This window comes from Trachymyrmex septentrionalis, unplaced genomic scaffold (assembly GCF_001594115.1).
Source record: "Trachymyrmex septentrionalis isolate Tsep2-gDNA-1 unplaced genomic scaffold, Tsep1.0 scaffold37, whole genome shotgun sequence".
NCBI lineage: Eukaryota > Metazoa > Arthropoda > Insecta > Hymenoptera > Formicidae > Trachymyrmex > Trachymyrmex septentrionalis.
In genome coordinates this window covers 3421549-3436807 of record NW_017305536.1, presented here as the reverse complement: position 1 = coordinate 3436807, position 15259 = coordinate 3421549, and the positions used below count along the sequence as shown (strand labels likewise).

Sequence of the window (15259 nt, the reverse complement as noted above, 5' to 3'; positions counted from 1 at the left end):
ATTTTTGGAAAGGAGAGGAGATAGGAAAAATTAATTTTTGGTATTTTTTCTTTCTTTTTTTTTCTATTACGTACTTATTATACAAGTCTTATATAAATTTTTATATAAATGCGTACTTTTAGATTAGAAACTTTCGTAACATACATTTTATCCAAATAGTCGGAGATCAAGCTTGAGAACAACTTCGCCGCTTTCGACTTCATGTAGCTTAATCCTCTTTTGAATTGGTCCGCAAGAATTTTTGCTGTCTCTCGTTATGTCGGCCACTCTGATTTCGGCGCGGCCAAGAAACTCTATAGTAACATATAACGTCACGAACATAAGAAAAATTACGGAGTTTACCGATTTAGAAAATTAATTATTAATTTCTCATATACTTGTGTGAAATTATTTAATTTCCATACTAAAGACTTACCATCAGGACTGTAATATCCTTTATCGAACACAGTGATGCAAAGGGTATCTTCGAACAAATCTTTGACTTGGAATTGCATCGACGCATCCCACAAAGGACAATCACTTCCGGGTACGACACTCGTTCTTTCTTCTTGAGAGCCCATAGATACTTTGCAGAATGCATTACACTTTCCTAGAAAAGAAAAAAACATTTATATATGCATGTGACTAGTCTGTCGCCGTAAACAGCAAATTCTAATATACAAATATATACAGAGTGAACTATTTTAATTCATCCGTCAAAATTTAAATTAAAAAATGCAAGATCAAACAAGGTTATCATTTTTTCCCCCTATTAATTAAACAATTTTTGTCTGAAACATTTTCATTTTAAACTTAAAGATTTTGAGAAAATCGATTGGATAAATTAAAATAGTCCACCTTGTATATATGTATATATTTTTTTTCTTTTCCCTTCAAGCGTTAGTTAATTTTACCTTTATATAGTAATTGTGCATAGCCCACAAGTGTCATGCCACATAAAGTATACTTACCTTTATTCATGGATTTTTCAACTTAAAAGCTTAATCTTTCTTCTTATAGAAAGATATAAACTGAGATATTTTAATAATTGTTTTTTATAATTTTAACTAACTTTTTATCATGCATTCTTTTACAGTTTTATTTGCCAAAAGTATTTAATTTTAAATATATTATATAAAGAATATATTACTACTTTTTAATTTGCACTCGAAATACACGAATAACAAGTATAATTTAGAGTACGGAAAATACTCAAAATAAAGAAGAGGAATGTGCAATAAAAAAATAAAAGCGTGTAAAGTCTATCAGAATTAACAAACGCAATAAAAATTGATCTACAAGTCAGCTTTTCATATAAAATATGAGTTATTTAAAGTTGTTTTAAAATCAGTATCAACTTCGATCAGTATCGTACTTTACCTTTCATGCCAATGGCGAGGTCTTCAGCCTCCATAACTACTAACATCAGCCTACCTTGTGGAAGTCTTCTGCGAACTACAACCATGGCAGATTTCTATTAATAATAAAGCGTTACATGCAACGGTAACTTAGAATTGATATGTTCTGACTTAATCTTTCACTAATACGTTTTCTTCTTCATTAAATGAGAAATACATGCAATTACCTATACATTTTTTGTCACAGCCATTAAAATTGCAAAAGCATTAAGCACAGAAAAGCATTAAAAAGCTCAGAAAAACATAAGCAATAACGAGCAACCTACAACACTCTCAGATTCTTACCGGACGGAGCTTTCAAGTTGAAACCTTCGAGTACAGTGACAAGAATTCTGCCGCACGCCCCAAATTGCGCCTGTTCTGCTCTCACATAAACCATGAGTTATTACTGAATATAGAATTTCTTAAATGGCACGATTATCTATGTAAACGACGAACTCAATATGGTGTTTACTAATGTATAAATATATGGTTCCAAATCACGTCGAAAAGCAATTTACAGAAATACGAATAGTACACAATGTTCGACAAATTCAGTGCTAGATTAACTATTGCAATAATTGTGATAGTTAATTAATTATAGGTAACACTCACTTGATCGCTGTCTTTGCAGGCAATTCTTCTCATTCTCCAGAAACCTCCTACGCGCTTCTACAATTCGTTTCGACCACAGTGAACATTCATTGGCAGACGGTGCTAATAATATTATCGACTTTTTTTGATCTTTCAGTCTTAGAGTTTTCGATGAATTGTCCGCTACGTCACTTCCGCTCAGACTACTATTTCCGTCGTTTTCTCCGAACAAAGACAATTCATTGAGAAATATCGGCTGCGGAAGAAAAATCAGCTTTTCGATAACGACATTGTAATTACATGAAAAACTTTGACTTAAATTATTCTTTTATACGATTGAATATTTACCTTTCTGTACATCTTAAACTTCTGATGCTCATTACGTTCGAATGAAAATTGCTGGCAGTTCAGGGAGAATTTTATTGATTGGACGAATAGTAGGAAGTCATTCGTGAGGAAGCCGACGAGTTCTTTACCACTTTTTGACTGTAATAAAATTGCAACAGTAAAATCATTGCGGTACAAAGATTTTCAACATTTCTAAAGAGATATTTGTTACCTTATGAAGTATACCGAAATGTAACAGTTTTCGTGGTCCTAAGGAATTCGTCAACGAGTTAAAAATAAGCTGCTCTTCAAGTCCGTCACATATAATGTGTGATTGTAGCCATTCCAGTCTGTCGCTATTTTCTTTTTCCCTAACGCCTTCGTTTACCTACGTGACGTACAATATCAAGTAATATAAGTCTGTCAATTTTCTTTTCTCCTGTGTGTACTGAGATATTTATTACAATATGTTAATTACTTTACACCCTTATTTTTACCTGAGTACAAAACTCCTCAGACTTGGCTAATGCTTCCTGCAGATACTGCCTATCAGGATGATCTATCGGCGTATAGTCTAAAATCTACAATTACCGTTACACACATTACGGTATATGACGTGAATGACAATTATTTACAGATAGAAGTGGATACTTTGTTAATGATGAGCGGATACTTTGTTATCCTTTGCATCGGTTTAATTAAAAATGAGCTTAGCGGCATCCCCTTCGTCCGCGGGTCTTGTTGACATGTCTGTGCGACTCGAACGAATTCTGGCAAAGTCTCCGTTAAACGCTGTAGATACGTCGCAGCAGATATTTGGCAGCTGCAAAATCTTATGTAAGCTGACATCCTAGGTATCTGTGCGAAATACATACATCGTATGTAAACAGATTTCAATAACAAAGACTGCTTCTATACTGCGCATTTAAGATTACACTTACATTTTCACACAATATATCGCCAATCATTCGAACTATTCCGTTATAGCTGTTATCTCTTCGTATCCTTAGAGTCCTGCAAGAAATTCATTCATTTTTCCTTTAATAATTTTAGCATCGACAGAAAGTATACTTTGTCATAATATATCAATGAGCTCTGATTACCTCAAGAAATTATCGTTACATGCAATAATATCTCTCCAATTGATAAATATCCTCTCTATCTCGTCAATACTTAAGACTAAACTTTCAATTAACGGTTTTTCAAATACCTAAAAAATATACAATATGCATATATAAATACATATGCCACAGCGTTTCATAGATTTCTTAAATTTCCTTTCACATCTTCATCGATCTTTTGATTAATTTGAAGTCCATATATTTTCTTTATTCATCTTTTATCTTTTGAATAAATGCGTAATAAAGAAATAACTTTTCAACAATCACAATACTTCTTGAAGACAAAATCTACTTCAAATCAACGCATAAAGAATCTGTAGATGAAAGGAAAGAGGAACCATATGTCATAATATCCTAAATACACGTGAATCACACGAATAAATAAGGTGAATTTAAAAAAGAAAATGAAGAAGACTACCTCATGTACTAATCTCATATCTTCTATGTAAGCTTGTTCAGTCACGATTAGTTCTTTGATATGTTCCTGGCGTTTTCTCTCCATAGGATTGTGATACATCACTGTATCGACCATCAATTCATTTGCTACGCATAAAATATATACACAAAATGTTTCTTCTACGTAAAATCATTAAATGTGTTTTTTTAACTTGTTCTGTGGATTGAATTTTTGCTCTAAAGCGGGAAATGACGGTTATTTTTATAATGAAAGTATTGGGTACATTCAGAACGACAACCGCTCACTGAGCACTCGGTAAGCTCTTTCATCTGATTGGTATATTTTAGGATCTAACGGAATATGCTAATCAGATGAAAGACCATATCTTGATTGAAATATTTTCTATCATATTGGTTGTACATTGCGAAAACGAGAGAAAATGTACATTGAAACAATATTTCGGTAGCCGAGAATGAATTTTAATAATAATTTTACAACAGACAGATATTTTATTTCGATCAGCGGTGAGATGCGTATCCGTTTATGCACATATGGATATGTTTACATATGTATAAGAACATCGGCGTACATATGTGTGTGGAAACACAACATAATATTTCTATATATATATGTATATATATATATATGTATATAAAGTGTGAACAAGATTCGTAGTCACACAGAATTCATACTCTCTTACAACATTCTCCACTACATTCCAGATTACACCGTACCCTATTGTGAGACTTCTGATGAGATTCGATATTAGAATAAACAAACAACTTGCAAATAGTAACAATCTTAGGAGTATAACGCGCTACACGGTTACATCGACTAAGGATAACCAGTTGCATAACTTGCTTTAGATATCCCGCCATTCCACTATCCGTATAACGTTATGCTGGACTGGTTGTCTGGAATTATTATTAAGCACACAATTATTGCCACTGTGACATAACGTATTTACTCGCTTCTGTCGTGGAGGATTATATAGAACGCGTAAAAGTTTTCGCAATAGCAATGAATAAATACGTTGTGTGCTTGATTTCTCATCGAATCAGCCGTTTTCGAATCGTTTCTTTAAATGATTTCATGGTTGGAGCTTCAAGAAGTCTCTAGGGAAGCCAGACCGACCACATGCTTTTGCGAACATTCGTAAAAACGTTCATCGAGCGTTAAATTATCATTGTTGTATCAAAGCTTCGTAATTGCGTGTACGCCGAACTCGGTGCAAAATGTAGGCTCTAATGCGGGTCTTAAGGATCTTTTTTTTCGGAAACAATAAACATTTGAATATATCTTTTAATATAATAAATTCTTTGTAACGGAGTATTGTATATTAACGGGCTAATAGTAATACATTACACGAATAAGACGCCGACTGTCGATTACAATCCAGAAAATGAACAGTCAGTCGATTAATACACATATAGGAATGCGATTCGATGGAAAAACTGATTTATAATAATGTTATTCATTGAATCACGTGGTCAACACTATCATTTACTTATAGCTCATTATTAGTGATCCTCGGCAATTATTGTTCATGTAGTGCTTATTTATTTAGGCTCTATCATAAAAGGCTGTGAAGAAGGAGCACACATTATCCTTTATCTTCTTTGTTATTTACAGCAATACAACTAAAAATCGAACAATAAAATTAATAAATTATGCCGAATCTACAGCGAGTAATCAAGTCGCTATATATCGCTTGGCTTCTCTTCTCATAAAATTTCTACGCAAATGAACAGAATACTTTTGCGTACTTTGCTAATATCTTTTATTAGACGTAACAAGCCGCGTATGATGTCAGGCATCGTATGAAATTGTACAAGACATTCAGGGCTCCTTCTTCTCTTGTATCGCTTCTGATCGTGGCAGCTAATCACCGGAATATTTGATCATGAGATCGTCACACATCCTTTATATATCCTCTAGGCCTCAGCATGAGACAACCGCGATTTTTAACGGTCTGATGCACATTATAATAATATTATAAGACAAAATTTAATAATACAATCATTTACTTTTCTAACAACCATTCCTATCTCACGCAACTGTTATCAACGCAGACATTACACTACAGACGGAGGAAATAACAGAAACACATAGTGATGAATCTTAAATCCTAAGGGACGATCGAATTAAATCTTTTAAATTTTAATCGACCACCAAAATGTTTCGAAGAAGAAATAAGGAAATGATAAAACACTTGCTTCTTCCTTTTTCGAAGTGTTTTTTCAATTACAATTTGATATATTTTGTAAACTTCTTAAAATAAAACTCTTTAAATAAAACTCTTTCCTTAAAATAAAACGTAAAATAAAATCGACCTGAATACATTAACGTGGAGCCGCACATGGACATCACGGGATGCAATATGCATCCAACATGAACTTAACAAATCACTTAAACATTTAAGTAACAATAGTATTCGTACATGACGTAATGTTAAATATTTCTAACATGAATAAGCTAATAATTTAATATTATTATTTCTTAATTGTACGTCAGCATAGATAGAGAACTGAGGTAGACCTTTGGTGTTGGTGCAGATATATCAGGTGGTCATAACATTAATGAAACGATTTAACGATTGGATTTGGTACATGCGCGCATTGATTCTAACGAACATAGTATTCGGATGAAAATTCGTTTGAAGATGTAAAACGGTAAAGGCTATATGACTCATGTTAACAATCCGAATGATAACATTAATGAAGGAATGAGTGCAACCCCGCACCAGAGGGAAAGGCTTGTATAATATGTATAAGTAGAGGCTATATTTATAGAGACGAAGAGCCAACCCTGAGTCTTTTTCGTTCCCCCCCCCCTCTTTCTATCCCTCTCTCTCTCCCACCCACTCACCCACACACACACACACACACACACACACACACACACACACACACACACACAACACGCGCGCGCGCACACACTCACAGGCACACGCACTCCTTTCCCTCCCCATCCTATTTCTCTGTCTTTCTTTGCCCCGACACCTCTCACTTTTCCACTTTTTTTTTCTTTTTTTCATGCACAATGTCTCCAACGATGAGACTTCTGTTGTCGTAGCACGCCGTGCCGAATGTAGGAGCTGCTCTATTGTTCTTATTACACGTCAGGTGCTTTAATTTTAATCAGCAATGCTGTTCTGCTGCTCGGCTACCCTTTATGCTGCGTGTTAAGCAAAAGCGAAAGATAATAATTAATAAAAAGATTACAAAATGCACATATTATAAGACTAATAATAGAAAAAAATTGAGGCAGCTGTTCTTTTCAAATCTCTTCTTATGTTAACATATTAAAATTGTCGTTCAAAAGACATAAAAACAGAGTTATATAAAATATTTCACTAAATAAGACTTTTTTTTCTTATAAGACATTTTTGCAATTAAACGCATATAAATCAATAAACTTGAAATCTATAAATCAAATAAGAATTCTATTCAGAAAATGTTTTTATTAATTTCAATTGGGAAAACGTAACTGCCACTGTAGAATATTTAAAGAATGTATACAAAAATTAATTATAAAATATAATCTGCAATAATTTACGTATTGTTATATATAAATAATGAAATCGCAAGCTATATCGATCACGATGTTAGTTGTTAATTATTATTATTGTTAATCGTGATCAAGGAAACGGCTACCTCTGACGGAGAGACGGACGGACGAACGAACGAACGAATGGGTAGACATGCAAGGCAGATAGGCAGGCTGTTTCATAAACTGAGAATGTCTGATCTGTCGCATCCGTTTCTATTGTAACCACTTCTAATGTAAACCATAAAGCGATAAGTGTGTGAGCGATCTCTTTTGTGCTTATAAATTGTAATATACCAGTAACCAGTGCCATACACAACGCATATGTATTAGAATGAGAAAAATGGCAGTTATCACAAAGTACAAGCGGGGACAACCAAACGCATCATTTTTACACAATACTTACATTAAAAAAAAAAGTTTTCTAATAATATCATTAATTCAGACAAGGTTTATAACTGATAGAGAAAATATATTCTTCGATATCTTTGTAATCTACATTGAGCTTATAAAAAATGTATTATTCATTCTTTTTCTCTATTAACACTCTATCGATAATAATATATAAATATGTATATATATTTATTTATATCAGAAGAAAATATAGGGAATACCCTACATACTTTCAACTTTACTATCTTACAAACTATTAACTTATAATATAATATAAATTAAATATTTATTAATAGTTTACTAATAATTGCAATAATACACCCCATCTTTGCTTATTCTGCAAGTTATTAAACAATCAAATGCAAAATAATTGAAGATGGAGCCTAATATAAAATAATTTAATGATAACAATGATAATAATAGCTATAATGATAATGATGATAATATAGTGATAATGTTGATAATAAGATAATAACGATAGTACTGATAATGATAATGAAAATGATAACAACAAGATAAAAGATACAATAAATAATCATTTTAATTGAAACTTGTTATACCTGATGATCGTCCGCCTATCCGTAGCCAGAAGTTATGAATATATTTCGCATTTTTATATTTTTATTCCCTATTTTTAATTGATTTAATCATTCTCTCTCTCTCTCTCTCTCTCATGTTTACACGCGTGCAGTCAGTACGTGTAGAAATTTAATGTTATCGCTACAGTACATAATTTGCTTCTATTTCACACTGCACGATTTATGACATTAAAAGGCATAAGATAATCCTGAGATTCAATTTCGGCAATCACGTACGAAAGGAATACTTACACATAGGTGATACGTAGTTGCTCGGAAAGACGCCGGATACACCATTCAATTCGCCCCTCCACCATGACGCCTCTTCCTTAGCAAGTACCGATATAACGTTACCTTTTTCAAAACTTAATTCATCTTCATTTTGTGCTTGATAAGGATACAGAGCCATAACGCGTTCTATAAGTAAAACAAAACATTTATGCGATATGTATTTAATAGATTTATTATGTCTGAGATTTATCAGACTTCTTTAAATTTAATTCTTTATAATTTAATCCAAACACATACAAGTACAATTTTGAATTGTAAAATATTACAGAATTTATTTACCAATATTCGGATCCGTTGGAGAATCTTGATATCCATGTGAGACAGGTGTACTTCTATTACTGCTACTAGTTAAGGGTTTAACATAAGTTGCTGGAAACCAACCAACCTGCCTCTTTTTACCGCGTGCCTGAATAAACAATGTGCAAATTATAAATTTAAAAGTATGACATTGTGTAATAAAGACAAAATTTATATTCTTATTACCTGAAGCTCTCCTTCCCACCAACCGCTGTCAGTCTTTTTACGAATCATTATTAATTGTCCTCTTTGCAAGTCTAATTGTTCTGAACTTGTTGCTTGATAAGGTGCAATAACTTGAACAATTTCTGGTTTTCTTCCTCTCTGTGAAGAAAGTTAAAATTAACTTCTCAATATATTAAAAGTTTTACTATTTTACTGTTTGAAGAATAAAAAAAATGATTTACGTAAACTATACAATAATAAAAATTTATATAATATGATAAATTAAATATAATACCTTGTAATACTGCATTATCAGGATGTCAGTAGCATAAAAGAAGTAGTAAACAATTACATTCTTATAAAAGGCACTCTTAGAAAAGTTCAAACTGTATGAGTATATTAGAAGCTTTTTTTTTACCTGCTGAGCGGCCATAGCAGTAAAGTCTGGTAATTCCGCTCTATCTTCAGCAGCTGCTCTCTCATCTTCTAGCTGTTCTGCCGTTTTGTCTGCCTGCTATATACACGCACATTCTATGTCATTTAAGCTTTATCACTGCAGTATCATTTTGTTATAAATACAGTAATAGTGGATTAATAACATTAGCATTTCAACATGTGTACGTTAAATACATGATAACATAATTGTAAATATAATTTGAAATAAATGATTACGATTACGCACTTGAGCTGTTACAGTCGCCATAGTATCAGTTTCGTTCTTTGTTTCCTCAGTTGCAGTAACAGTAGTAGACTGAATGTTAGTAGACAAAGATGCATCCTAATTAATGTCACACATATTTGTATTAGAAACTTTCAAACAAAACAATTGACAAAAACAATTGAATTAATAGAAAAAAAATTGCGCTTTTGAATCAAGCAATTAATTTCCACAAAATTAATTTCTTACAAATAAATGAATGATTAGAAACAAAATGCAAGAAATATTAGTTATAACATACCTGACTGGGAACGTTGTATTTTTCTACGTAATTAGACGGAAAGATCCCACTTTTGTTCCCTATACAACCGGTCCACCATTCGCCTTCTTTTTTCGTAACTAATATAACTTCACCTTGATTGAAACTAAGATCGCCGGTTTCAGTCGAGTCATATCGATAAAGAGCAACATAATATTCGTTAAGACCGTCAGCAGCAGTGTCTTTGGTGCTTGTGATTACTTCTTTTACATACGACTTGGGGAACCAACCATTATTTCCAGTATTGACTGAACCATACCACCAGTCATCCTGAATAAAACAAATGCTTTACAAAACATATATACATTATCTTTTTTCTATAATTAATATAATAACAACCTGTTGTTCAGAAACATTGATAGTTTCTCCTTTTTCAAAGGAAAGATGTTGCTCCATAGTAGGTCGGTAAGGAAACAAAGTTGTGACTTGTATAGCGCAAGATGTACCTAATCCTAAAGTAGGTATAATAGCTTCCACTACTGGGGCTTCTCCCCCTAACGATCCCGCATCAGATACGTTCTCGGGAACTTCCGCTATTCCTCTGCATAATCATAATAAAAAGGTCGACATTTAGTGATATGTGACATGAAAAATTCTACATATTAACGATAGATAAAAATAACTAACTCTAACGTTCTCTTCTCTACACTGTCTTGTTGTATAAAAGTACGTTCGTTGTCCAAATCAGCTACACCAGTATCAATCGGCTCCACGTAAGATTCAGGAAACCAGCCAGTGTGACCACGAATTTCTCCCGCCATCCATCCCGGTTCAGCGTTTTGTACAGGTGGTACCTATAGTACAGATATTTACATTAATTATTGGATCAATTTTCTCTTTAATAATAGCAATTTTATTGCATATTGTTTATTTACTAGTATAATATCACCAGGTTGAAATGATATTTCGTCTTGGTTTCGCGCCACAAACTCATAAAGAGCTCTGTATTTGCGGACACCTACAACTGCAGCTTCATTTTCTGAGCTGACAGTAGTGTCATTTACAGGCCAAGCTGTGTCACTGGCAGGTGCATCTCCCCAACCACTATCGCCCCATGCGGATGTGGCAAAGTCGGCAGCTGAGACATTACTGTCTGACCGAAGTTCGATTACTTTTTGCTTCTTTTCATCAAAAGTAACATAGAGCTGTTTACAATCTACTACTAGATTTTTCATTTGTGTTTTAATATCCTCAAGCTGAGTATTATTATTTTCAATATCGGACATTTTGGAATCGATCTGTTGAAAAATACGTATAAATGAAGGTAAAATATTAATATTTTTCAGTATGTAAAATTTTCTAGCGACTCTCGAGACTGCTAAGCGAAAATTAGTAAATAGAAAGGTAAAAAAAAAATACAAGCAACGTTTATTGAATCTTTAAATATAAACTAGTTCATTAAAACATACATTAAGAATTCAACTAGTTTTCCATCAATAAATTCATAGAAAATTTCTTGTTTTAATGAACTAGTTTATATTTGAAGAGTGCGCCAATAAATGTTGCTCATGTTTTTTGACCTTTCTATTTACTAAATTTTGTAGATTTCACGGATGTTTTCTTTAAGAACGTTACTTGATTTACAGGTAACTTCTGTGTTTTTATATTAAAGTTACCACAGAAAATAAATTTTAAAATTTCCTGACTTCCAGATTTTCTAGAATTGCGTTCCAAAATTCAACTCTGTCAACTCGAGTATCATTTTATTCTTGTTGGTCACCGAATGTTGAATAAAGATAAAAGATACTCTGAATTGAGAGTCAAGTTTTCGAACGCACCTCAGATGAGAAAACTTTCCAATGTAAAATATGCAATTTTAATATATTCAAAAGAGTTGTAGAAAATCTAGCCTATATTATTAAAAGCAACGCAAAAAAGACTTAGTAGCATACAAATGCTACTATATATAAAATGTTGGGTGCAAATTCGAGCTAATAAAAAATAAATTAGTATTGGAAAAAAGAATGCAGTTACGAAAAAGGGCAATCAAATAAAAATACTGAATAATTTTAATTATTTTATTAAAATCATTAAAAGTGTGTAAGTTTTGAACGTATTTCACTATAACGTTAGATAAAATATTAAACAATTTTAATAATTATCTGGAATAGGAGCAGTTTAAGGAAATTGTGAGCAAATTTCAAAATTCCAGACTTTTTTACATTTTCCATTGACTTTTCCCGATTTTCCCAATTTTCCAGGTCTGTGGTAACTATGGATATGTCATTAAATGCCAACGTTTCATTAATGTTAGTGTTAGATTGCTTCTTGCTGTGCAATGTTTACGAAATGTTGACATTTAAACATGTATCAAAATACGAAGAAAATTATAAACCACATAATTTCTTTGATAAAATATTAATAAACGGTAAAACTGTTACGATGAAATTGATAAACGTCATGCATACCTGTTGTTGTAAATCTACTATTTTATCTTTCATCTGCTTAAGAGTAATTTGTTTATTGTCAAAAGCCATTTTAATAGCCTCTTGTCCGGCTGCATCTTGCGCCGCATTAATTTTATTTCTTGCTTCAATACGTGCTTTCTCTTGACTCAATGTTAATAATCTTTGATTTTGTTCCCGAAGTTTATTCTTTAACGCGGCCATTTCTTGTAGCTGCGTATCTCTCGTTGATCTCATTCCATCGATAGTCGTTTTAACACCTGATACTCCTACTCGAGTATCACAAATCTTTTGTGACAATTCCTTCACTTTATCGTTCTAAAAGATAAGGAAAGACAACGTAAGAATTGATCATTGAAATAGTTACTGTTTGAAGTATATGTTCTTCTATTATATTTACAAGTGTTCCAAGTTCGATGGTCAAGGTCTGATTCTTCGCTTTTAACTTGAGAAGAATATCTTGCTCTTTTTGTCTTTGTGCTTGCAATTCTTGTGACTTTTGTCGTTCCCACTCCAATTGTCGCTGTCTCTCCATTTCCCTAAATATCACGAAGCAGCATTGCTTTTAAATCTATACAGATACAATTTTTTTAACGTTGTATAAACAACTTACTTGCGTGCTGCCTCTTTCTGTTCTTGTGCACGTTTCCGTTGTTCCTCTTTTTCCTGTTCAATTTCCTTTTGCCTCTGCATTTGTTTCTCAATTTCTGCTTGTCTGCGTCTCTCCTGTTCTAGTCTGTATCACAAAACGCAAAATTTTCTTACGTTATGTTTAATTAGTAAGTAGATCTACTTGCCTTATTTTCTCTTGTTTCTCGGCCTCCTCTCTCTCTTTGCGTTCCCGTTCTTCCTGTTCCTTTCGCTGAATTTCTAATAATGCTTTACGCCTACGTTCTAATTCCGCTTGACCTTTCTCAAAGTTCTCTTTACGTTTATCTTCAAATGAAGTCTGTAAAAAGATATCTTTTTTCCTTCCGTTTCTTTTTGCGCAATAGATATTTTTATATTAGACATATACCTGTGGCATGCCCGCTAATGGATCGATATTTTCTGTTGCATTTTGAGATAGCGTTAAACTGCTTTGACGTTGCCGTCTAAATGTGGGAGGGATAAGTTCTGGTGGAAGCGTTGTGGGTATGTTTTCACCGACTTTAGCAATATCGCAAAGATGCATTGCAAGCACAAATTCCTCAGAACCTAAACGTCCATCCGAATCCATATCAGCTAGAGCCCTGTTGACATACATTTTGGAAATTTGCTCTTCTGTTCTACAATACGTATAAAGAATAATACTTTGTACGCGCTATCTTGTACTGTAGTATTTCATTACTGTACCATATTTGAGCAAGTATAGGTTGTGGCAGTTGCGACTGCACCATGATATTTCTTGCTTGAGGTCCAGATAAAAAACCAGATCTCGTTCTGTCCCAAGTATTAAATAATTGTGTATATTTTAATTTGGTCTGATGCGGCACCGCCCATTCTACAGACTGTGGAGAGCCAACGGAATGCTGGCTGTGCTGTGAATCCACGGAGCCTACTCTATCTATACTTGGTGGACGTGCTGTTGTACTCAAAGGTGTATTCGTAGATACTGGCGTTTGTGTAATTGCGCCATTGACCAAATTCGTCGTTCCGTTTGCTGTCGTGGATACTAATGGTAATGCTACTGATGGAGAAACTCCAGTACCTGAAAAAAAAAAATTAAATTAATATAATGTAATAAATAAATTGCTCTACATTATAATAATGTTAAAGTGTAATGTCAAGATACGAAATGTATGGAAGCTTTTCAAAGAGAAACAATAAAGGTCATGGGTGTGTGTGTGTGTGTGTGTGTGAATACAAATACAATCACAAAATATATTTTACATATACACACCTGTATTTATTGATCCAATGGATGGTACCATACTAGGAATGCCAGTCATAGAAGCAACCATTCCTGCATTAACCATGCCTAACGGTTGCGTTGGCATTGGTTGTGCCATATTAAAGGCAGTCATTGGTACAGGAGTTGTGTTTAAAGGGGCGATAGGTGCTACTGATGGGATACCTTAAAAATTGATAAATAAAATTGAATGATAATTTATGTATTTCTACTTTAATAAAAAGTTTATTCTTATTTTTTACCTATTCCAGAGGCAGGTATCGATGGAGACGCAGAAACAACTGCAGGACCAACGACAGAAGTTGTAACTTTCATTGGCGAGATTCCTGTAGGACTATTTGGAAACGAAGGTGGTGCTGGTTTTGGTGGCGGACCACCACCTGTCGTTGCCGTAAAATTATTTCCTGAAATAATTCCGTGCGTGATTATTATACTTTTCAATTCGTATATCAGACAATAATTATAAATGTCTGATTATTTAAATCCAAGCGACATTCATTATTTCTGTTCGGTAAATTACAAGACAAATACAAAAAAAAGGAGACACATTAATAAGCGCGAGCAAGAAGATTGTGCGAGTATTTTAATGCTCTTTTCCATAGGATGTCAATATTGGATAATGTAATAAGAAAAATTGTGTTAACCATAAATAATATATACTGAGTTTGTGGTTTATTTAAACATACCGAGATTTGTAGGTGGTGCAGGTCTTTGCGGGGGACTACTGGTTGTGGTATTAAGAGGAGGCGCGATTCCTTTTTTTGCCGCGTAAAGTGTAAGGTATTATTAACAAGTTGTTAAACAAGTGGTAAAACAGGTTGTAAGACAAAGTGCAAATATAATTGTAAGTATTATATATAAATGGCATATAAGTATAATCCCTCAAGTGGATGATAAA

At 33.3% G+C, this 15259-nt stretch overlaps 1 protein-coding gene across 12 annotated transcripts in view; it reads right to left on the bottom strand.

The window, feature by feature from the left end:
* Nucleotides 1-89: 89 nt before the first annotated feature.
* LOC108750637 (intersectin-1) overlaps nucleotides 90-15259 on the bottom strand; it is a 19045-nt gene continuing 3875 nt past the window's right edge. For 3 of the 12 annotated variants that reach the window (XM_018490210.1, XM_018490216.1, XM_018490208.1), the window contains 31 exons: nucleotides 15048-15116; nucleotides 14604-14765; nucleotides 14353-14526; nucleotides 13806-14160; nucleotides 13489-13702; nucleotides 13268-13419; nucleotides 13084-13206; nucleotides 12871-13009; nucleotides 12474-12788; nucleotides 10941-11303; nucleotides 10693-10859; nucleotides 10405-10606; nucleotides 10048-10335; nucleotides 9771-9866; nucleotides 9507-9602; nucleotides 9384-9392; nucleotides 9110-9247; nucleotides 8906-9032; nucleotides 8588-8752; nucleotides 3837-3961; nucleotides 3401-3507; nucleotides 3239-3311; nucleotides 2949-3155; nucleotides 2795-2878; nucleotides 2530-2685; nucleotides 2319-2456; nucleotides 1992-2226; nucleotides 1683-1757; nucleotides 1360-1434; nucleotides 416-589; nucleotides 148-293 (listed from right to left, as the gene is read on the bottom strand). In XM_018490210.1, coding sequence (XP_018345712.1) covers nucleotides 148-293; nucleotides 416-589; nucleotides 1360-1434; nucleotides 1683-1757; nucleotides 1992-2226; nucleotides 2319-2456; nucleotides 2530-2685; nucleotides 2795-2878; nucleotides 2949-3155; nucleotides 3239-3311; nucleotides 3401-3507; nucleotides 3837-3961; nucleotides 8588-8752; nucleotides 8906-9032; nucleotides 9110-9247; nucleotides 9384-9392; nucleotides 9507-9602; nucleotides 9771-9866; nucleotides 10048-10335; nucleotides 10405-10606; nucleotides 10693-10859; nucleotides 10941-11303; nucleotides 12474-12788; nucleotides 12871-13009; nucleotides 13084-13206; nucleotides 13268-13419; nucleotides 13489-13702; nucleotides 13806-14160; nucleotides 14353-14526; nucleotides 14604-14765; nucleotides 15048-15116 — 4949 coding nt within the window. Of the gene's footprint in view, nucleotides 294-415; nucleotides 590-1359; nucleotides 1435-1682; nucleotides 1758-1991; nucleotides 2227-2318; nucleotides 2457-2529; nucleotides 2686-2794; nucleotides 2879-2948; nucleotides 3156-3238; nucleotides 3312-3400; nucleotides 3508-3836; nucleotides 3962-8587; nucleotides 8753-8905; nucleotides 9033-9109; nucleotides 9248-9383; nucleotides 9393-9506; nucleotides 9603-9770; nucleotides 9867-10047; nucleotides 10336-10404; nucleotides 10607-10692; nucleotides 10860-10940; nucleotides 11304-12473; nucleotides 12789-12870; nucleotides 13010-13083; nucleotides 13207-13267; nucleotides 13420-13488; nucleotides 13703-13805; nucleotides 14161-14352; nucleotides 14527-14603; nucleotides 14766-15047; nucleotides 15117-15259 lie in introns of all 12 variants that reach the window. The other 9 variants (XM_018490213.1, XM_018490218.1, XM_018490209.1 and 6 more) reach the window with 8 other exon arrangements.